This window comes from Eschrichtius robustus, chromosome 6 (assembly GCF_028021215.1).
Source record: "Eschrichtius robustus isolate mEscRob2 chromosome 6, mEscRob2.pri, whole genome shotgun sequence".
NCBI lineage: Eukaryota > Metazoa > Chordata > Mammalia > Artiodactyla > Eschrichtiidae > Eschrichtius > Eschrichtius robustus.
In genome coordinates this window covers 80,171,949-80,194,647 of record NC_090829.1, presented here as the reverse complement: position 1 = coordinate 80,194,647, position 22,699 = coordinate 80,171,949, and the positions used below count along the sequence as shown (strand labels likewise).

The 22,699-nt window shown below is 42.8% G+C and overlaps 1 protein-coding gene across 1 annotated transcript in view; it reads right to left on the bottom strand.

Annotated features, from left to right (window-relative positions):
- Positions 1 to 10,724: 10,724 nt before the first annotated feature.
- Positions 10,725 to 22,699, bottom strand: part of HGD (homogentisate 1,2-dioxygenase) — a 44,755-nt gene continuing 32,780 nt past the window's right edge. Inside the window, exons 11-14 of the mRNA XM_068546665.1 lie at positions 21,013 to 21,117; positions 18,581 to 18,707; positions 13,948 to 14,129; positions 10,725 to 11,082 (exon numbers count right to left, since the gene is read on the bottom strand). Of these exons, the coding sequence (XP_068402766.1) occupies positions 10,933 to 11,082; positions 13,948 to 14,129; positions 18,581 to 18,707; positions 21,013 to 21,117 (564 nt within the window). The 3' untranslated portion in view covers positions 10,725 to 10,932. The remainder of the gene's footprint in view (positions 11,083 to 13,947; positions 14,130 to 18,580; positions 18,708 to 21,012; positions 21,118 to 22,699) is intronic.

The following is a 22,699-nucleotide window of genomic DNA, read 5'->3' as shown; positions in this document are numbered from 1 at the left end:
TTTGGCTGCATCAGGTCTTCCTTGCTGTGCACAGGCTTTCTTTAGGTGCGGTGAGCGGGGGCTGCTCTTTGTTGCGGTGCGTGGGCTTCTCATTCCATGGCTTCTGTTGTTGCGGAGCACGGGCTCTAGGCGCGCGCGGGCTTCAGTAGTTGTGGCTCACAGGCTCTAGAGCGCAGGCTCAGTAGTTGTGGCACACAGGCTCAGTTGCTCTGTGGCATGTGGGATCTTCCTGGACCAGGGCTTGAACCCGCGTCCCCTGCATTGTCAGGCGGATTCTTAGCCACTGTGCCACCAGGGAAGCCCCTATTATTATTTTTAAACCTAATTAATGAAAATGTTTTAATTTGCATTTCATTTATTATTGAAGGATAACTTTTTTCATATATTTTTGTCCATTTATGTTTATTTTGTTATTTACTTGCTCAAATCCACTGCCCAATTTTTCTGATGTAAAATGTCTTTTTTTTCTTAATGATTTTAAGACTTAACCAAGGTAAATTAAAGATGTTAATCCTTGGGCTTCCCTGGTGGTGCAGTGGTTAATCCGCCTGCAATGCAGGGGACACGGGTTTGAGCCCTGGTCCGGGAAGCTCCCACATGCTGCAGAGCAACTAAGCCCATGTGCCACAACTACTGAGCCTGCATGCTGCAACTACTGAAGCCCATGCGCCTAGAGCCCACACTCCACAACAAGAGAAGCCACTGCAGTGAGAAGCCCGCGCACCGCAACGAAGAGTAGCCCCCACTCGCCACAACTAGAGAAATCCCTCGCACAGAAACGAAGACCCAACACAGCCAAAAATAAATAAATTTTTAAAAATAATAAATAAATAAATATATTAATTCTTGATTATACCAATCTTCTTTCCTCAAGAGTTGTTTTAGTACACCTCAGTAACAGGAAAAACATTTACAGTATATCTTTTGTGTCTAAACTTTGAAAGAAGGCAATACCCAGAGAGGCATAGGCAGGATTTTTTAAACACTTTTTTAACATAGAGAATTATTGAGCATTGTGTTCTTAAGAGTTTAATCAATTTCAAAAGATTTTTCATCACCATGAACAGTGCCCCAAATCACACTCAGAAGTGATCTGGTGAGAACACCAATTACACCTCATCTGAGCACTCAGTGCTGCCATTTGTCTGACTGATGCTGCTAGGGGTACTGGGCACAGAAGCCCACACCAGTAATCTGCTTCTGTTGGCCCAAGAACGCAAGTTTGTTACAAGTACAGCTGCTGGAAAGAGTTCCTCAAGGCCGCTGTATCTTCCCATCACTTGCTGCTAAGTCCAGGGCATCTGATTGGCTGAGCCTAGGTTATGTGCGTGAGTTCTAGCTGCAAGGGAGACTGAAAAAGCAAACATGTAGTATGTTCAGCTCTAAAGCAGGTAAGGAATTCCCAAACATAAAGTGGTTCAAATGCTGAGCATCCAAAAAATGATAGTTATATACTGAGGAAGGTAACCAGGAACAAGATCATAAAGCCTTTATCACAGGTAAGGAATTTAGACTTCAACCTGATGACAGTGGGAGCCTTTGAAGGTGTTAAGCAGGAGTAACCTTATTGAATTTGCACTCCTGCAAGATCCTTCTGGATCCTGGAGGAACATCTTGGGGTAGGAGAGGCTGGAGGATGACTAGTAACCAGGCTGTTGTAAGACTTCAGGCCAGAAATTATTTTCAATTTTTGAGACAGCTCTCAGTGCAGAACAAAGCAGCCCCTGCCGATCCCAGGATGACTTATTTAGATGTGAACTTGTCGAAAGCTTTATGAAAGTCTAAATATATTATCTCTGTTAGTTCCCCTTTAGGCACATGCATGAGGAGTCAGTGTTCTTAATAATTCCTTATCCTTGTATGACATCCCTTCCTCTCTCTGGAACAATATTGCTTCTCTAACAGGGTGGTTTGTTTAAGTACTATGTCTTTTTACCCTTTATTATGGATCCTGCCTGGAGAAAAAGATTATTCATGCTCTGATCAAAATCCCCTTGAGTCCAGTCCCTGATTTATTTTTCTTTTTCTTCTTTCTCACTCCTGGCACATAACTTCTCATAACTTTGGGGAAGATACAGGGTATTGATTATCTCTACAGTCTTCAGGATCATTAATGGGGTATTTGAAGAGATTAGAGATCTGAACAAGAAACTGTCTTGATCAAATATGTGTGATTTAAAAATATGAACAGCACTTTAAAATTAGTAAAAACATCATCCTATGAAAACATTCAAAGATTCTGAATTTTCAAAGCTTCCAGTGCCACTTTCTACCTTTGTGTGAACAAACAGAATTTTATCATGTTTCTATTACAGGACCCATTTGTACCTATAACTATGACTGTAATACACCCGATAGTTCCCTCTCTGGCTGCCTTGTTTACTGCCGTTTCTCTAGCTGAGCTAGAGATGACTCCTTTTGCTGATAACCACTGTGGCCTGGACAGTGTCATCTACCTGGAGACCCTTTATCATCCCAAGAAGGTGCAGTGAGCATTAATCGTATGGCCAAGTTTCAGGATTTATAGGATTAAAGTCAAGCTGAAAGTCTGGCATCTGATCTCTGAATGTCCCTGGAGATGGATGGCTGGTGAAACATCTGAGATTTCTGGAGCAAACGCACTAAAGTTCAAATTCATTTCCCCCATAATCACAAGGAGTATCATCTTATCAGATTAAAGTCAGTTCTTATCACCAATTGCATTTAAATCATTCATCCCTTATTTAATAATTAGGCTCTGGAAAAATCTTGGGGGTGGGGGAGAGAGGCAACTTGGCTGGGGCTGCTCCAGGAATCATTACAGGAGGGATTCAAGGACTGCAGTCTGATATAAACTTGTTGTGGATAGGAGGAAAAGGTGAGAGGGGACTTCTCTTGAAACTACATTTGCACATTTAAGCACTTTTTTCTGCTTACATTATATGTTTCACATCAATTAAAAAGAAAGTTTTCTAAAGAGGGTTTTATTCTTTATGTGAGATGGAGACGGCATCAAAGAGTAGTAGTAGTATTTTATATGGAGTGGCTTGGGTGAGGGTAGATGGAGATGGAGGGTTTCAGTAACCCCGGTGCCATGTACTACAAGCTGGATGGGCAGCTTCTCCAAAATTATGCTCTGCAGGAGTGGCACAGAAGCAGTTTGGTCCCATCAGGGAGTTTGGGAGGAGAGACAAGTGCAGGCCACAAGGAAAATGAGCTGCTGTTGGTCTGCAGGTACTGGGGATGGTTAGTCTCCTGGAGCCACTGGGATAGAGGAGCCTGTGTCCTGCTGAATTCTAGTAGGACACTGGCCATCAGGTCTCTTCTGTGTGTGTGTGTGTGTGTGTGTGGTGTTTTTTTTTTTTTTTTTTTTTGAGAAAGAGGCGCTTTATTGGGAAGAGAGCACTGCACATGACCAACATACAGAGAGCCAGATGGGAATCCTACACATCATGCTCAAAAGGTACTCAGGATGCTGTGCTAATGAAGGTCAACTGGAACATGGACTCCTAGGCAACTTCCCCAACCTCACACCTCCGAGGGGTCAGGACACTTCCAACCTTTTCCTGGAAGGCAACTGTGGTCCACTAGAGATAGAGCCTCTAAGGAGTGCCTTCTTGTTTTTCATAAAGAACATTTTCTTTAGACTTTCTGAAGTCTTCATTCGTTACTTTCATTCTACGTTCTCTCAAGGCCATCAGGCCAGCTTCTGTACAGATTGCCTTGATGTCGGCACCAGAGAGGTCATCTTTAGCCATGATCAAGTCGTCCAGGGTTACGTCATCGGCTAGTGTCATCCTGCTCGTTTTCTGTGTTGATCAAATACTTACTGAGCCCCGGTCATTTACTAAGCACTAAGGATACTAATCTGAAGATACAGCTTCTTCTTGGAGGAACTCACAATGGAGAAAAATAATTACAGCAGTCAACGCTTGTTAAGCTTTTTACTAAGCTAAAGTAAGGGCTTTACACACCTCCCAACATATCTTAAAAATCATCATTAAAATCATACCTTAAATCTCATCATCATAAAATTTTGAGAGGTTAAATAATTTGCTCGAGTCCTCTAGCTAATAAGGGCTGAGATAGAACTTAAATCTGGGCAGGATGACTCCAGAGGGCATATCTTTGAAAGCGATAAAGACTGATGTTGTGTGGAGCCCAATACTGAGAAAGGACACCTAATCCAGCCTGGAGGGATTAAGAGATGGTGCCTTCAAGAACAGGGACCCCCATGTGCACTTTTCTAGCACATTCACAGGTATATAGTTAGAGCTGGAAGGATCTTTAAAGATCTGCTAGTCTCACAGCCTAACTCTATAGGAAAGGTTTGGGTAGGAGAAACAACTTGTCCAATTCTTCAAGAACCCTGAAAAAGAACTCTCATTCATTTCTGGTGGGAATGAAAAATGGTACAGTCACTTCGGCAGTTTGTCAGTATCAGTTTCCTACAAAACTAAACATACTTTTACCACATGATCCAGCAATCATGCTCCTTGGTAGTTACCAAAAGGAGTTGAAAACTTATGCCTACACAGAAACCTGCATCTGGATGTTTATAGCAGCTTAATTCATATTGGCCATAACCTGGAAGCAACCAAGGGAGGGATGAATAGACAGAGGACAGGATTTATAGGACAGTGAAACTACTCTGTAGGACACTGTAAGGGTAGATACATGTTATTATATTTGTCCAAACCCACAGAATGTACAATGCCAAGAGTAAACCCTAATGTAAACTATGGGTTTTTGGTGACAATCGTGTGTCAATGTAGGTTCCTCTGTTGTAAAAAATATACCACTTTGGTGGGGGATATTGATAATGCGGGAGGCCATGCATGACTGAAGGCAGAGGGTATTTGGGAAATCTCTGTACCTTCCCCTCAATTTTGCCATGAACCTAAAACTGCTCTAAAAAAATAAAGTCTATTTAAAAAAAAGAAAGGGACTTCTCTGGTGGCGCAGTGGTTAAGAATCCACCTCCCAATGCAGGGAACGTGTGTTCAATCCCTGGTCAGGGAACTAGATCCCACATGCATGCTGCAGCTAAGAGTTCACATGCCACAACTAAGGATCCCGTGAGCCACATCTGAGGAGCCCGCCGGCTGCAACTAAGGAGCCCGCCTGCTGCAACTAAGACCTGGCACAACCAAAACAAATAAAGAAAATTTTAAAAAGTTAAAATTAAAAAAAAAAAAGAAACCCTGCTAATTTGAGGATCAGTATTCTAGGTTTTGATTAAGTCCTACTGCTCTGATTGTCCGTGTCACCTGTTTGTGATTAGAAATGAGACTGTCGGGACAATTGAGACAACTGCCAGCCAACCTCCTTACCCTGTATAAAAAGAAGACTTGAAAAGCCATTTTGTCACCAACAAAGCCCACTGGGGTCCTGGGAAAAATAAGATGGAATCTAGGTGATAATTTAAGGTCTAAACCTCTTCTCTTGTGCTTAGTCTAGTTTCACTTGCCCATAGGGGCCTGTGTGCAGAGGCCTTGCACCTAACACATCAGATTAGAGTTCCTGGGGCAGAACAGCTGTGCCTGACACCTCAATTCAAGATGGCCACGTGCTGTGTGAAGAGAGGCTGCAGCCTGAAGTGCCGTGAACAGCACAACTGCGCATGACCCTCAAGAACTCCGCTGCCCCTCCCTCCGCAGATGAGAACCCTATAAAGCAGCCCCTCCGGTTGCCTGTCCCAGAGAGAGCATGTGCTCTAGGGCTCGAGCTCGCATCTCCATTCTTTGATCAAAGAATAAAGTTTTCCTTTGCTTCTGAACTGAACTTGGTCTTGTTCTATTAGCTCCAACAACACTGGCAGAAGGACCTTTGTTGGGGATCAACCCGGGAAGGTTGGTAACAATTTTAATAAGGATGTATTTGGAGAGAAACTAGGCAGATGTTTGGAGCATTTTCTGTGTAAAGCAAGTATCAGTAGATTTATCTCTTCTTGGGGCTGTGAGAGTGAAAATATTTGATTCAAAACCAACACTTCCCATGTTATTCTTGCCGAATTTCCACAAGAAGGTATCCATGGCAGGCAGTAGTTGTTGCCCACCAATACTCACTCTCCTTTTTCTTCTACTAGAACCCTGATTTGTTCAGGAGGGTGGTGGAAGTCCCTTTATCTAAGGGAGGGTGGGTATGACCCCACGCCCAGGGAATGAACCTGGGATTGGTCTAAGGGTGGACATGTGACCCAGTTCTGCACATGAGACGTAAGAGATATCTACTGGGGAGGGCTTCCTTCCCTCAATAAAAGACATTTCCCAAGGAGAAATCTTTCTGTCCCTTCACCCTTTTGCTTTCCTCCCTTCCCCTGACCTAGAACATGGAAGTGAGATGAAGATAGGACAATATCCAAGAATAGCAGAGCAGAAAACCAGAATGAACTTGGTTCCAGGATAACTTCGTGTTATCATTGTCCTTGTCCTGACCTGCCAACCGCAGACTGCTTTTTTGAAATAAAGTCCTAGTTGTTAAGCTAATGTTAGATTTTCAGTTACAGTTGAATGCACTCAATTGATACCATGTCCTTTTATTAAGAGAAGTGGTGTTGTAAATTATACCTGTCCTTTAGATTTTAATTTTATTTATAAAATAAGGGCAGTAAATGCTCATTAATGAGTGAAATTGCCCCATTTGTTAAATTTCTATTCCAGGAACTGTATAGAATTGCATACACTTGTTTTTTTATGAGGTATCACTGTTAATAGTGCTGTAGTGAATTGTCAAAGCTTCTGATATAAGTTTAGATTTAAAAAACCTAGAGTAGGCTAATTAGAGTCCAAAGGCCCACATGATTAGGCAAGATTCCTCAGGAAAAGCTCTGTAGTTAGTCATAGGTGAGCTACTTATATCAAAGCCATTTTAGATTCTGTCTTAATTTTCACTTTAATTGAGCTATTAATATGCACTGTTGAGATCTTAAATTGAACTTCAATATGGTTTTCTTGTTTTAAGACCTAAAAGATGACAAAAAGAAGGCAGTATGTACTTTAAATTTTCCACACTTTGGGCTTCTGTTACTTATTGCATTAGAAGAGTACATGCCTTCCTCCTCAGCTAAGGGCTAGTTATTTAGGGACAAGGACCTTGGCTTACTCATTCCAGTGTATCCTACAGTAGGTCACACAATAGCTTCTCTGAGGCAGGAACTAATAAGTATTCACTGAGTCACCATAGCAACAATAAACTATAACAATAATAATAGCTAAATTTGCCTATGCTCACTATGTGCCAAAAGCAGTGTGGGTGCTTTCAATGCAGGCTCTCATTTAACCCCCACCAAATCCTTGTGAAATAAATCATTTCCTTCTTACAAATGAGGAAGGTGAGGTTTAGAGAGGTTAAGTCACTTGCTCAAACTCATTCAGCTATAAGCACAGTCTGGATTCCAAAGTCTGAATTCCTCATCAAGTAGGTACTATCATTATCCACATTTTACAGCTGAGGAAATAGAGGCTCAGAAAAATTGATAACTCACTCAGGGTCACACAGCTAATAAGTGGTAGAGCCTGGATTTGAACCCAGGCAGTCTGGCTTTAGCATCTGTCCTCTTAATTATGTACGACACTGACTCACAAAAGGATACATTTTGGACATACTTCAGATTTGTCATGCAATTATATAAAGTTGATTATATTAAATTGAAGGCTAGCTGATTACTAAATGTAACAAAGAAGTTTAAATGTCAGCTCTCAAGCTCCCCCCCACCTTTTTTTCATTTTAGTAGTAAAATATCTTTCCAGAAGGACAGAACTTCCTTCAGACCCAGAAGTGATAACTCTTTCATCACTCTGGAAAACTACAACACAGAAACTGCACATTAACTATTAACTTATAGTTTACATCCGGGCATTAGGTTTCTTACCTTCCCTCTCGTCCTCCCTGCACTGTCTCTGTGCCCCATCTGGGCAATAAAGCTTGTGCTTTCTGGAGGAAGGCAGTGGCCCTCCCCACCACTGCCTTGTAGCCTGCTTCTCCTCCTGGGTAATTGCTCACTACACACCCCGTCCCATCCCATCCCATCTCATTCCATGAAACATTGGGAACTTTTTCCACCTCCTTTCTGTAGACCCCAGGAAGCGCAGATTTGGACCAGGATCTAAGGTTGGAAACAGAGAATGTTTTGGATACTGATTTTAAGGTAGTTTCCATAACAGTGGTCCTCAGCCTTGACTGTGCATTGGAATTACCAGAGGAGTTTCAAAAAAATTCTTGCTTGGATTCCATTCCTAGTATTTCTATTAGTTGATCTGAGATACACCCTGGGCACTTGGAGTTTCAGAAGCTGCCAGGAGCTCCAATGTATAGCTGAAGTTGAAAACCACTGCAGGGTTTTTCAACCTCGGCACTATTGACATTCAGTACTGGATAATTCTTTGTCCTGTGCATTGTAGAATGTTTGCCAACTTCCCTAACCTTTACCTGATAGATGCCAGTAGCACCCTCCCCAGTTGTGACAACCAAAAAATGTCTCTAGACTTTGCCAGATGTCTTGGGCGAGGGGTACAAAATCACCCTTATTGAGACCCATTGGTTTAGAGCGATTGCCAGTAGCCCAGGCTGTGAGAGAAGTCTCCCAAAAAGAAAAAAGAGAAGGGTGGCTTCTATGGCATTCTCTCGAAAATATATAAAGATGCCAAGGGTACCTGGCAGAAAACCCTCCTGTCATTGGAGGAAACTTAATCGGGGTGGCTTTTTTTTTAAAAAAGATTTTTTAATTTCTAAGCCAAGAGATGGTGTATTTCTTGGGAAGCACAGTAGAGGAAGATATCTTCGAGAATAGGGAATTAAGGAAATGATACAGATCTTTCTAGCTGATCTGAAGCACAACAGAAGGAAACTAAATCTTTTTTAAATTAGTGTGAAGAGCCTGGCCTGGGTGAAATATTGTCTCCTGCTGATGAGTTGCTGCCAGCACTGGGGAGATAAAGTACACAGGCTTGGATGCTAAATGGATGTAAACACAGAACGTTTCCTTAGCTCTAGGAAGTCTTTGTCACCACACTGATGATAGAGTGAACCAAAATGGGTGAGAGTCTAGGTTTGTGTATAAGAGGAGGGTTAGAATGAGCTCATTACGGAAGTGCTGGAGTTTGGGAATATTTAGTGGTTGTCTTAGTTTGGGGTTATTTGAGAAAAGAGCCCAGGAAGCACCATAGGAGAGTGGGGGGGTGAGAGGGAAGGAAGCTACTAATGGATGCCTTTCTAGAAGTTGCCACCATGGGCAGTGGAGCTTAATCCTTCTGGAAGTTGAGGGGAATCACAGCTGAACACAAGCCTCAGAAGTGTGGAGCAAGAGAGCTGGCGTATTTATCCACTAATTTCTGTTCCGTTGGTTGAGGGCTGCATCCAGGGCCATCCAATCCTCAGCACTAGCTGATTCACTTTTTTATACAGCAGAAACTAACACAACATTGTAAAGCAATTATACTCCAATAAAGACGTTAAAAAAAAAATCCTCAGCACTTTTGTTCTGGTTTGGGCCTCAGTCAATGTTGTGAGTGTCCTGCTGGCAACTGGAAGCAGCTGGTCAACACAGGATGGTGATTGCTAATGGGATATAGGTGAGCCACTGGCAACCTGCTATAGGGGTCAATTTAAAAATTTTAAAGCATTAACTACTTTACTAGTTTACAATGGTTTATTTTTAATAAAGATTTCTTAATATATTAAGGAACATTGGGAAGGCACACCAACTACTGTCACCCTCAAAGATACCTTATTGTTTGAGATCATGAAATGCCACTGCCAGAAACCCAGCAGTTGTCCCAGCCCTGTCTGCAACTCCTCTTTCCCACAGCCCTTACATCCAGCCCACTAACAAGTTCTTTCAGGTCTACTCCAAAGCTTTCAGGGATTTATCCACTCTCTCCCTGCTGCCACCTCATTAGTCCAGGACAATGGTGTCTTTTGCCTGGACTATTGCAATGGCCTGCTCCTGGGCTCCCCACATCCACTCTTCTTTCAGTTCCTTGAACCCACAAGGCTTTTTCTTGGAATGCTCCTTTTCCCCAGCCCACCCCAGCCCAGCCCTACTCTTCCAATGACTTGCTCCTTCCTATCCTTTAGGTCTGGCTAAATGTCACTTTTTCATTGAAGACCTTCCTCTCTAAAGAAAGATCTCCCCATCCCACCTGTCATTCCCATCTCAGTTCCTATTTGTTTTCTTCTTTGCCTGTTTCACAATTTGTAATTATATTGTTTGTGTATTTTGTCTCCCTGTCTAGAATGTAAACTCTGTAAGGGCCAGGACCATGTCTATCTCCTTGACGACCATACCCTTGTAGGACTGACAGATTTAGCAAATAAAAATACAGGCATATCAGTTAAATTTGAATTTCAGATAAACTACGAATAATTTTTTAGTATAAGTATATCCAAATAATGCACAGGACATACTTATACTAAAAACTATTCATGATTTATCTGAAATTCAAATGTAACTGAGCATGTTGTATTTTATCTGGCAACCGTAGTTCCTAGGCCCTGACACATAGCTGACTCTCATTACACACTGTTAAATAAAAATTTGGTAGCAGCAAAATTTGGCAACAAAGTGGGGGAAATGTGTTAAAACTACAGAACTAAAGTAGTGAGAAATACTGCTTCCCATTCCTTTCTGTTCTGTTCCCTGTCTTCTCACTCCAGGAGAACCTAATCTCCTGGTCCAGTCTCATGGACTTCCATTCCTGGGCACCACAGGTCTGCCTCATCAAGGCCTGATTATGACCAATTGCCACTTTCACAGAACACCAGCAAGTATTTATTGAGTAATTAAGCTGACAGAACTTTCCAAATACATCTCTATAAATGTTTGAGTTCCTTGACTGTGAAAAAGTAAGTTCTCATTTTAACCAACCTCCTCCCCCAGTCCTGCCAAAGAGCATGAGATTCTAAAGGAAATCACACAAATCCATTCTCAATTATGGTAGCAATGCTCCAGTCTCAATTAGTTCCTGCAGGGTGCCTGGAATTGGGGGTGAAGTGGCTCTTGAGAGGTTCCCAGCACTTGTAGTAGTTCTCATCCAAACAATTAGAGGTCTTCAGCCCCCACTTGGTGACGGCCATACTTAGAGAAGACTCAAACATAAATGCCTGTAGGGAATGAGGATGGGGACAAGAAAGAAGAAGTGAGGTGGATAATAAAACACATTTGATTAGATGTCAAGAGAGACGATATGAGTAGGTAGAATCTTTGAATAATAAATCATGTGTGCTAGCATGGTGAGGAGAAAAGCTCAAGCCTTGGGTTCTGGCTCTGGCCCTACTACTTATAAGTGGGTAGTAGCTTGTGCAAGATCCTTAACTTCTCTGACACTCAAGTTTCATTCTGTAAAATGGAACTGGACACGTAAGCATCACATTGTCCTTGTAGCATCATGGAGCTAAATTTGCTTGATCCAAGGGCAGAGGTGGGAGAGTCCTAGGAATATTCTTCTCAGGGGCCATTACTGTGGCTATGTCCATGTGAGGGAGAACATACTTCCCATTTTGCAGATGAGGAAACTAAGGCTCAGAGCTGGGAAATGACTGTCTAAGGTGATAGTAGTAAGAAATCATAGAGCTAGGATTTGAACCTTTCTTTTGCAGGACTCTGACCAAGAAATAGGCTGGGAAAAGGAAAAGAAGGAAAAGAGAGAGTGAGGAGGAGGAGATAGGAAGAAGGGAGCAGGAACGGCTGTAGCACTTTTAAAAGCCTTGTCCCAGAAGGTTCTGAATGGTGGATGTCCTGCTATGTTCAGGCAGGTTTCACCTGCAACAGAAAGAATATGCAAGTGCCCTGTGCATCCTAGACATTCCAGCTTCACCTATTGCTGATTTTCCGACTCACTATGGCTTAAAAAAAAAAGAAAACCCTACAATTCTTATGTGCTCATGTTGCTGGAAATTTTAAAAATATACATGGACAAAAGGAAGATAAAAATTTTCTTTGTGCCACAACTCAGAGAACCCATGTTAATGTCTGGTGTCTAATATACATTAACTTCTTTTTGCCTAAAACAATGGAGAGGGACTTCCCTGGTGGTCCAGTGGGTAAGACTCTGCACTCCCAATGCAGGGGGCCTGGGTTTGATCCCTGGTTGGGGAACTAGATCCCGCATGCATGCCACAGCTAAGAGTCTGCATGCTGCTACTAAGAAGTGCGCATGCCGCAACTAAAGATCCCACATGCTGCTACGAAGATCCCATGTGCCGCAATTAAGACCAGGAGCAGCCAAAATAAACAAACAAATAAAATAATAAATAAATACATATTAAAAAAATAAAACAATGGAGTTGATTGTCTCTGCCTGACTTCCCGTGACAGGCTTGATATGAGGACCAAATGAGATCATATGGAGGTGTTGTGCACGTTATAAAGCACTATTCAGATATAAAGGTCATTATTAAGGCCATAATTATTGTTGTCTCTTTGCTGACTACTTCTTAGGAGCCTTGCTGTCTGACTGGAGTAACAAAACTCCATCCCAGCTGAGCTATGAAGACAGTATTATAAAGTTAATTTATTCCAAAGTGGTATAAGGATAAGGCATATGGATGAGCGGGGATCCAAATTATGTAATGGGAAATGGTGAGGGAGACCCAGTTAGGTCTAGTAAAGTGTTGGACCCTCCTTTGCCAGGTAGTCTGGGCTCTCCTCCATAGGAGAGCTCCTTCTCACTAGAGCTCCAAGCCCTAGACATTCCCCAAAGCCTTGCTCCTCATAGAAACAGCCCTGTCCTGTGCCTCGCTGTTGGCAAAACACTGCTGCCTGGTAACACTATCCAAAGCCAAGTTGGGCACTGAAGGTCACTAAGTGGTAACTCTGGGGTAGCCTGTGAACTTCCAGGAACTTTCAGAGGTAATAGCTTAAGATTATCAATATTTCATAGAGCTCTTGCACAGAGATGAAGGGGTTCTACAGAAACTCTGCAGAGGCCCTTGCTAGGGGAAATGGAGCCGAGGTCCAGCAGATGGGACTCGCACCCTGCCCCTGCAGATCAGCTCCATCAACTATGGTCCTCAAGTTGGAACTGAAAGTAAACTGCGTTGGGCAGAGGGACAGATAAGCTCTCTGATTAAGTAGTTTGCGAGCTGGGCATGGAGTCAGGCAGGTCTGTGCTATCGATTTTAAAGTCAGGTGGCACTGAAGGCATTTGTTTAAAACTTTAAAGCAAATTTACATATGATTTAGCATAAAATTACTCCTTGTGGTCCATAAACTAGAATGCAAAATAAAATGAAATCAAGTACTGCAGCCAACTGCAATTGTGTTCAGCCTCAGTGTTTACAGCGTGACACAGGAGGAATACAAAACAGGTTTTAAATCCCATCAGCTTCATCCCATGCCAAAGGAGAGCAAAAGAAAATGAGAAAACAGCTGAGAACTGCTGCTCACAATCTCTGACTATAGTCAGGCAAAGGTTTCCTTGATCCTCCTGGGCTTGAGAAACTAGCTAAAGGTGACATCTTGTATCCCCTGTTCCTGTGGCCCTAGAAGATTACTTCAAAAAGCAGGAGATGACTCTGAGACAGAGCATATATACAGAGGGCTGCATACAGATAAGGGAAGACTCCTCACATAGTATTAAAAATATCCCCCCTTATATTTGAACAGTGCTGTACAGTCAGCAGGGTTAAATCACAGCCACTGGCTGGGTTGGATGCCCTACCTATTCTACAGATGGAGAAAATGAAGCACAGAGAAGTTAAGTGACTTACTCAAGGTCACACAGGAACCAAGAGCTAGAATTTGAGCCCAGGTCTGACTCCAAGTACAATACAAACTCTTTTTACCCTACCACATCAGGAGTCTAGTATATACACTGGGGTGTGTGCATACACACATGGGAACATACACATAGACACACACTCTCCTCTCCTGACTCCTTCTTTGTGACTTTGGGAAAATAAAAAATAGCCTCTCAATAAGGTTGGGGACCCCAGAGGCCACCAGAGCCTCACATCTAACTTGCTTACCATGGTGCCATCAGCAATCCTCTCAGGTGCCAGCTTGGCTTTACTGGCCTTCTCAAAGCAGTCGGCATCAGGCCCATGGGGCGTCATTGGGCTGTGCAGGCTGCCTCCCCCTGGCAGGAACCCACCTTGCTTTGCCTCATAGTGACCTTTGATGAGTCCCATGAATTCACTCATGCAGTTCCCTGGGAAGGTTGAAACAGTATTATTTTTATTATCCCAGGCAAGGCCCGACAACACCAAGACCTCTCAAACATTATTTCCACAGAATGTCAAGAAGATAGGAGAATCTGATAAATTTCATAGAAATTATAAAGAATATAGATAGACAGGAAAACGACTGCAAAACATTCATTAGTGTGGAATTCTTGGTAGGCAAAGCTCTACTCCATGGCCGTGTGGATTATCAGAGGTCTTAAGTTCTACTTCCTGGATGAAATTATGCTAGATCTAAAGAAAATCAGGGCCCAGACAAGAATTTTAATAATAAGTAACATGCAAATCATAATAAAGAAGGGATGTACTCCATCATCTAGGCTTACAAGCCGCATATAAAAATTATCCTCTTTCTCAGATCTGAATCCTTTCCCAAATAGTCTCACAGTCATACAGGGTATCACCATATTTCTGGTTACCAAATTAGAAAATTTAAGTGGTGTGTGTGTGTGTGTGTGTGTGTGTGTGTGTGTGTGTGTGTGTGTGTGTGTTGATGGAAATGTGATGGAATGGAAAGACCCCTGGACTTGGAGGCCATTATCAAATAATAATCTGTGTGAAAAAATCTTATTATCTATAAAAACTAATCCATAAATACTATATATTCTAACAAATATCTTCTATATCTGAATCTAATATCATCTTATTCTTTCATTCTCCAAAATGCTTCTTAGATTCATTCTTTTTCCATTGACATTCTCTTCATAGAATCTGAAAATCTTAATATTAGAAGGGACCCCTACTTCTGCTCAAAACAGAAATATTCTGTATATCATTCCTGACAGATTACCTTCTGGACTCTGCCTGCACTCCTCCTGTGAATGGAAGCGTTCTACTCAACAAAGGAACCTATCATATTACTGAAGACTCTGGGTGTTAGAAAGTTCTCCCAAGTTAAATGGAAATTTTCTTTCATATAAGTTAAGTATACCGGTCCCAGTTGTGCCTCCAGAATCAACAAAATTTGACAAAAATCACCATGTTCCCACTTTTTCAATCTTATGTTTCTGTTGAAACAAAGCTCTTTATCTAAAGCAAGAATTAAAGAAATATAACACCTGGGTGAATATCTACCCATCCGTCCATCCATCCATTCATCTGTCCATTCCCTACCCTATCCATCTGCCTATCCATCCATCCAGCATATACAGACACTGTGCTAAGTACTGTGATAGAAATGAGTAAGAAGCAGCCACTTTAAAGTTCTTCATAGTCTCATAGTCATAGTCTGTCCCATGAGAGTGCTCAGAGTGCAAATCTTGGGCAGAGAAGAGAGAGATGGCATTGGCAACCCTTGCAAAGCCAAACATTTGACATGATAAGTGCTCCACCTCCTTCCTTACATGTGAATATAGCCAAGTGCCAAAATACTTGTGGAACTGCCTAAGCAGCCATACGCATTTTGCCCAGAAAACAAAATGCTGCTGCAGGCCCCTGCAGAAAAGGTAAGACCCAGATCATAGCTCTACTTGTTTCTCCATGAAGCAGAAATAGAGGAAAAGAAGCAACTGTAAGCATAAAGTGTCTATATTTTAAAAGCAGTTCTGTTCATGACTTAAATATGCCGTCACACTCCTTGATCTAGTATGTATCCTCAGGGTCACCTTCATGGCTTAATTTTGAGACGAGAGCAAGACAGAATTCAACTTTGGTCTGAATATGAATTTAGGTAGCAATGATTTGGTGATGACATTTCTACATCATTTTCTGTATTTCAAAGGACACTGGGAAGGTAGGCCTTGCCTTTTTGATTAATGCTGAATCCAGTCGACTAAGGTGCATTAAGATGACTGGAGGTGGGCTTCCCTGGTGGCACAGTGGTTAAGAATCCACCTGCCAACACAGAGCACACGGGTTCGAGCCCTGGTCCAGGAAGATCCCACATGCCATGGAGCAACTAAGCCCGTGCGCCACAACTATTGAGCCTGCTCTCTAGAGCCTGCGAGCCACAACTACTGAGCCTGCACGCCACAACTACTGAAGCCCGTGCACCTAGAGCCCATGGTCCGCAACAAGAGAAGCCACCACAATGAGAAGCCCGTGCACCACAAGGAAAAGTAGCCCCCGCTCACCGCAACTAGAGAAAGCCGTGCAGCAACGAAGACCCAATGCAGCCAAAAATAAATAAATAAATGAATAAATAAATTTATTATGAAAAAAATAGATGACTGGAGGCAATATTTCTACAGAAATCATTCTCCACTTCTGTAAAGTCACATCAAAGTGGCAAAGATTTTGATTATTGCTAAAGCATTATTTTTAATATCTCTGGTAAAAATAATTTCTAACTCAGGGTTCTGGGGTTTTTCCAACTAACTCAGGGCAACCATACCTCTCCGAGATTTATCTATCCTGGGCCAAATTTATTTGAGAGTCTTTAAAAAAAATTAGAAGAGGCATTTCACGAGGCCATTTGTTTCAGGCAGTCTGAATTACAAACTAAAATCAAGCAATGGATTGAGAACTGTAGCACAGGAGCGAACCTGGGTGGGGAGACTAGCCCCAGGCCAGCATTTCTCAACATGTGGTCTGTAGACCTCCTGCATCAGAATCCCCTGACTTGCTAGTTCAAAATGCAGTTTCTGAGGTTCCACCTCAACACCAACTAATTAAACTCTCTGAGAGTGGACCCAGGGGAAAATTTTTTTTAAAAAAGTCATTCTAAGTGGGTTTTATATCCCCTAATGCTCTTAAAGTGTGGTTCCTGGAACAGCTGCATGAGCATCACGAGGGAACTTGTTACAAATACAAATTCTCAGGTCCTACCCTGGGTGTTCTGAAGCAGAAATTCTGAGGGTGGGACCCAGGAATCTGCGTTTTAATACGCCCTCCAGGTGACACTGACACGTGCTAAAATTTGAAAACCACTACCTCAGGCACAAAGAGCAGCCTCCACATAAGAACTATGTGAGATAGTGAAGTATCAGGGATTAGTATGTGACGTACAGGCTATAATCCAGAGCAATTCTCTTGCCTTGACAACAGGCCCTCTAGGGGACTAATTTCCAGGAGGAGAACAGTTGGGACCTGTGATGGGCTTGATATTCTTCAGAAAGGACATAGTTTGTTACATCTTTATTCAGAAAGTATCTGGTGTCCTTGAAGCGTTAACCAATTGCGTCCTTTTCAGGTGATATCACCTGAAAAAGGTGATGCTGACATTTGACCATGAAGTGACCTTCTTCCATTCTGAGGGCCCTTGTTCTCCATCCTCTACAAATGCCTAAATTGCTCATTTAGTCACTGTTGTATCCTGTTAAAGTGCTGGCACCTGGGAACATATAGCGATGAGCCTCAGAGACAGAAAGCCCTGAGATTAACTAAAGAAAGGGGTTTGTTTTTTAGAACGTTGCAGCTGACATGCACCTCAGAGTCTTTCCAGAACTCTATGTACAAAAATGCAATCTCCAGGAAGTAGAATTGTGCGTTGACATTTAGGTTGGGTTTATAGCTAGCTACTGCACAATTAAAAATGCCAGTTTCATTAAGTACAGCCATGAGGTACCTTATTCATTCTTGGCGATGCATTCACTTATTAAATAAATATTTATTAGATGCATATCATGCACTGGGCACTGTGCTAGGCATATCTGTTAGTGCCCATGACTGTCTGGTCCGGCATCGGACTGCCTTCATTAAATCCTGACTCCACCACTTAACTAGCTGTGAGGCCTTGAGCAAGATACTTAATCCTTCACAGCTCAGTTTCATCTCTGAAAAAAAAAAAAAAAAAAAGCGGCGGGGGTGGAGGCAGATAATGATACTACCTACCTTTCACAACTGTTATGAGGATTGAATGGGTTAATACTTTTAAAGAAACTTAGAGCCACAGGAAATTGTCATTAAGTGTTCGCAGTAAGTAAAAACAGTATTAATACGATGAAAAAAAGCATAGATCTGGTAAGTTCTGTTCTAGACAACAACTGCTTTGCAGAAACTGCTTCCAGAATAGGATCCATCCCCTAGCGTGGACTGCAATCTGCTTTACCCCTCCAATTATTATTGGAGAAGGCACATTTTATTGGCTTTTGAACCAGACTTAGATAATGAACTTTCCAAAAACAGCAAACTAACCAACAACATCCCACGGTTCCTCCTCCCTTTACACCTAAAATGTAAAGAAACATCTTGCTTCATCCTTTACCAGCCTTTGTGCCATTCTTCAGGGCCAGAGGAACTGGGCTCTAGGCATTACACAGTTGTTTCCTTCTCAGAGTCAAACACCACTGCCATCCCCACACAAGTTGTGGCGTTTAAGTAGCTAAAATTCTGGGGGAGCAGCCCTGGGCCTGGGGAGGCAGGCTCTGAACTCCAGCCAGGGCAGGGCGTCCAAAAACACCTCTGGCAGCGTTCCCCGCGGGTAATGCTCACCACTCCACCATCTCTTTGGTTTTCAAATGTAACTTGGCAAAAGACTTACTGTGGTAATAAGGAGGCCTGAAGGTCTTATCAGCAACTCCCCATCGCGGTGGGAAGATGACAAAATCAGCGATGGCCACTCCGGGGCGGACAGACTTGGCAGTCAATACTGTGAAAATGGATGGGTCCTGTGAAAGAAAGGACAAGGAAAGCCTGAAGACACGAGGAAAGGGAGGTGACTGGACAATGACACACGTCACCCACGCATGAAGGGGTTTTTGAGTGAAACTGTGATTTCTGATCAAACCACAGGCCAGGCTAAGAAGTCTGGGCTTGTCATAGAGGTGTAGTAATCACTCATCTGACTTTCCCCTCTTGCTGTGCTTGAAGCAAAATGAATTAACACCAGCTAAGGAGATTCTGAGCAGCTTTTTCACCCTGCTGAGCCCTCATTTCTTGTAAGTACTACCCTGTGGGTCTGACAACAAGCAGTGCATGCCCCCCAACCTCAGGTCAGAGTGACCAGAGCTGGGATGTGCTGCAGGGAGCTCTTGGCAGAAGGGGTGCTCAGAGTAAGGTGGAAATAGAAATAAAATAATATCCAAGGGTTGGTATAGATGTAGGATGTGCATCCCTTTGGAGGAATCACAGAGATTCCAGATGGTATCCTCATTGCTTTCTTACCCTTGTTTGACTCTCAGGTCTAAAATGCATCACTCGTCTGGGTGGTGGTAGTGTAGAGGGGAATAGGTGGGGGGACAATATTATGATTTATCAAGAACTTTAGAATCTTTCGGTGGAAAGACTGAGATTCAACTTAATGGCAATCAATGATCACGTTTGCTTTCAGATGCCACATGAGGGTCTGGGGTTCAAAGATGATTGAGCACTACTCCTTGCCCTTTAGCATCATTAGTGGTGGTGGTGTGTGTGTGTGAGGGGGACTGAAGGAGTAATAAAACAAGTGCATGAATAATGAATCACAGCAAGGTGCCAAGGGCAATCTAGCTTTACAGATAGAGAGCCAAGGGGGTACAGAGTGCCTATCTCTACTGAGAGGATCAGGGAAGGCTTCAAAGAGGAGGTGACATTTGAGGTAGGACCTGAAGAATGAAAGGAGAAAGAAAGAAAAAGAGAGGGAAGGAGGAAGGAAGGAAGGAAGGTAGGAAGGGAAGGAAAGGAAGGAAAAGGCAAAAAGGCATTTTAAGCACAGAAAACAGGAAAGATCAAAATGCACAGAGATTTTGTTTAGAGGCAAGAAAGCTAAAGCCCAGAGTGCACTGGCAAAAGGGAGAGGGGCAAGAGGTGGTACTGGGAAATGAGCCCAGGGCCAGATGGCGAAGACCATCAGATACCATGCTTCAGAGCTCAGACTTAATCCTAAACCACAGGGAGCCTGCAAAGGTTTTCTAATGCTGTGATAGAATGATCAGGTCTGAATTTTGGGAAAACAACTATAGCAGCAGTACAGAGGAGATTGGGCATGTGTAAATGCAAGTCAAAAAACGCTTTATGCTGTGAAAATGAACACTTCTTCATCTGTCATGAGAAATGATCTGAAACTGTTAAAGAAAAGGTAGCGAAGCTCAAATAAAGCTCTATCAATGTCTCAGGATCCTTTTTCTTGCTGCTTTGGGCATGATGCCTCATTTTCTTTTCCCTTTTGATTTTATTAAGTGTGGCTGCTCTTCAGAAGGGCAGTTTTGGGCCCCTAGAGGTAAGCTGAACTGGCTCAGAGTAAGCTTTCTGTCTCTGGTTTTCTGGCTTCTGCCCTAATTACCCCTCCAGCTTGTGGGTTAAGTTAATCTATTATGCAAAGTGAACTTTCCCCCAGGATCTCAGAAGTAGCACTTTATCAAGAATGTGGGGCCTTGGGGGCCTGCACTGTGGGCTGGGGACCTATTTGTAGTCCCGTGATTGACTGAAAAATATGACCGAATTCATAATCTAGAATTTCTTTGGTTTAAATTCAAGTACGGAACATTATGAGTAACTTTAGAAAAGGGCTGTCTGTTCCATCATGGCTAAAAAGAGCCGGGCGTGGAGGCACTGGAGTGGGCAGTCAGAGCAAGCAGACTCTTGGTATTTATGAGCAGGACAGAGAACTTTCCAAATCCAGAAATGTTCCTTCCTCACCACTCCATCACTAACATTAGCACTGGTTTTCTTTTGGGGATATATTTTCCAGGAAGAAACCAAGTTTTTAGCCATGTAGGAGAGTTCCTGTGAATACTCTGTGGAGAACTGAGCTGTATTGCAGGGTGAGTGCTGAGCGTCTAGCCTGGATCGCCCTCTAGCTATGTTATTTACTCCTTCACTGAAGCCTTGCAGCAGATGATTCAAATTCCTGTCAGCACAACGACAAATGACTAAATCTCGGGCTTCCAAGGGTGACACTGGTAGTGTTAAATCTGTGAATGTCAGGGGTCTACTGTGGACCCCTCCCACCTACGGGTGTCCTCTCCCCGGGGCCCCTCCGTGGGCCAGACTTACTGCGTGGTCAAAGGCCACTGAGTTGATGACCATGAAGTTCTCCAAGTTGTACTTGTAGGGCGTGTAATTCCCATGCCAGGCCACAACATTGAACGGGGAGACATCCTGATTAACAACAACAACAAAAAAAGGCAGGAAAGGGTGATTTTAGCATGTAATGCTTTTGTAGCTATGATTCCTCGGTTCGTACTTGGCATTACTGTCTCTTTTTTGATTTGATTCTGTTCTCATCATTTAATAATACCATCTTTGGGAAAAATATCACCCTGAATCATCTTGTGGTTGCTTCACATTCTCTCAAACCGTCCTCACTACGCCGCTAACCCTAGTCTTCCCGTTCATAAGCTGCAGCTGCTTCTGATCACATGTGCAGCACAAGCACAGCACATGCTCCAAGCAGCAGTGCCTTTTCAACAATTTTAACACAATTGTGAGAATCTGTGGATGCCAGCAATTCTTTGACAATCTGGGCCACCGTCTGGGTTTCCCAGTGCTGAGGGCAGGCACTTGGCTGTGACTGCTCTCCAGCTAACTGCTGCCCAGAGGAGATTCTGGTATGTTCAGTGCCTGGGTTGGTGAGTGCAGGAAGGCTAGAAGGTCTCTAAGAGTTCCAGCCCCAGGGACTTGAGATTTCAGAGCAATCCTAAGGTGATGCTTCTTGGGTCTGCCCTGGGGTAAGAGAGGATCAGTGCTCTGTTATAGGAAGGTAGTTAGGCTAGGGAGTCCAGGTGATATAGTCCATGTAGGTCAGCCTCCCAGGGCACAGATCATGGCAGAGATGGGAGAATGGATCAGTGGGGGCTCACACAGAGAATAACCTGCACAGAGTCCATTTGGAAAGTGGAAACCCATGGAGCTGCTGGCTACCTCTAGAATGGTGATCCTCTATCAAATGTATGTCAAATATAATACAGGGAATAGTCATTTAAAAATGAATGTGGATGGCACAATTTCGTTCCTTTTTATGGCTGAGTAGTATTCCATTGTATATATGTACCACATCTTCTTCATCGCCATTTGCAGAGACGTGGATGGACCTAGAGACTATCATACAGAGTGAAGTAAGTCAGAAAGAGGAAAACAAATATCGTATATTAACACATATATGTGGAATTTAGAACAATGGTACAGATGAACCTATTTGCAAAGCAGAAATAGAGACACAGAGGTAGAGAACAAACATATGGACACCAAGGGGTGGGGGGTGGGATGGACTGGGAGATTGGGATTGACGTATGTACACTACCGTGTACGAAGTAGATGGCTGGTGAGTGCCTACTGTATAGCACAGGAAGAAAAATGAATGTGATTTCCACACTGCATCCCCAGAGGTCATCATTTTTGCCAGGCTGGAGTAGTAGCTCAGCACCTGCATTTTAAACAAGCTATCCTGAGAATTTCTGATACAAATGGTCTCTGAATCACATTTTAAGAAATCCTGATCCAGAGAATATAAGGGTGACTATGTGTCAATGAGGGTGACAATGAACCCTCAAGAGTTAATTTTAAATGCCAAACTAGTTGGCCTCTGCTGGTTAGCATACCTTCTAGATGCTGTCCAAAGAAAATAACATGCCCTAGCAAAATATAAGCAATAAGTTAAATGGGCAAAAATAAAGCAAATGAATAATGGTAAACAGAAGAGATATTTGGATTATTTTTACTGTATGGTTACTTTATTCTACTA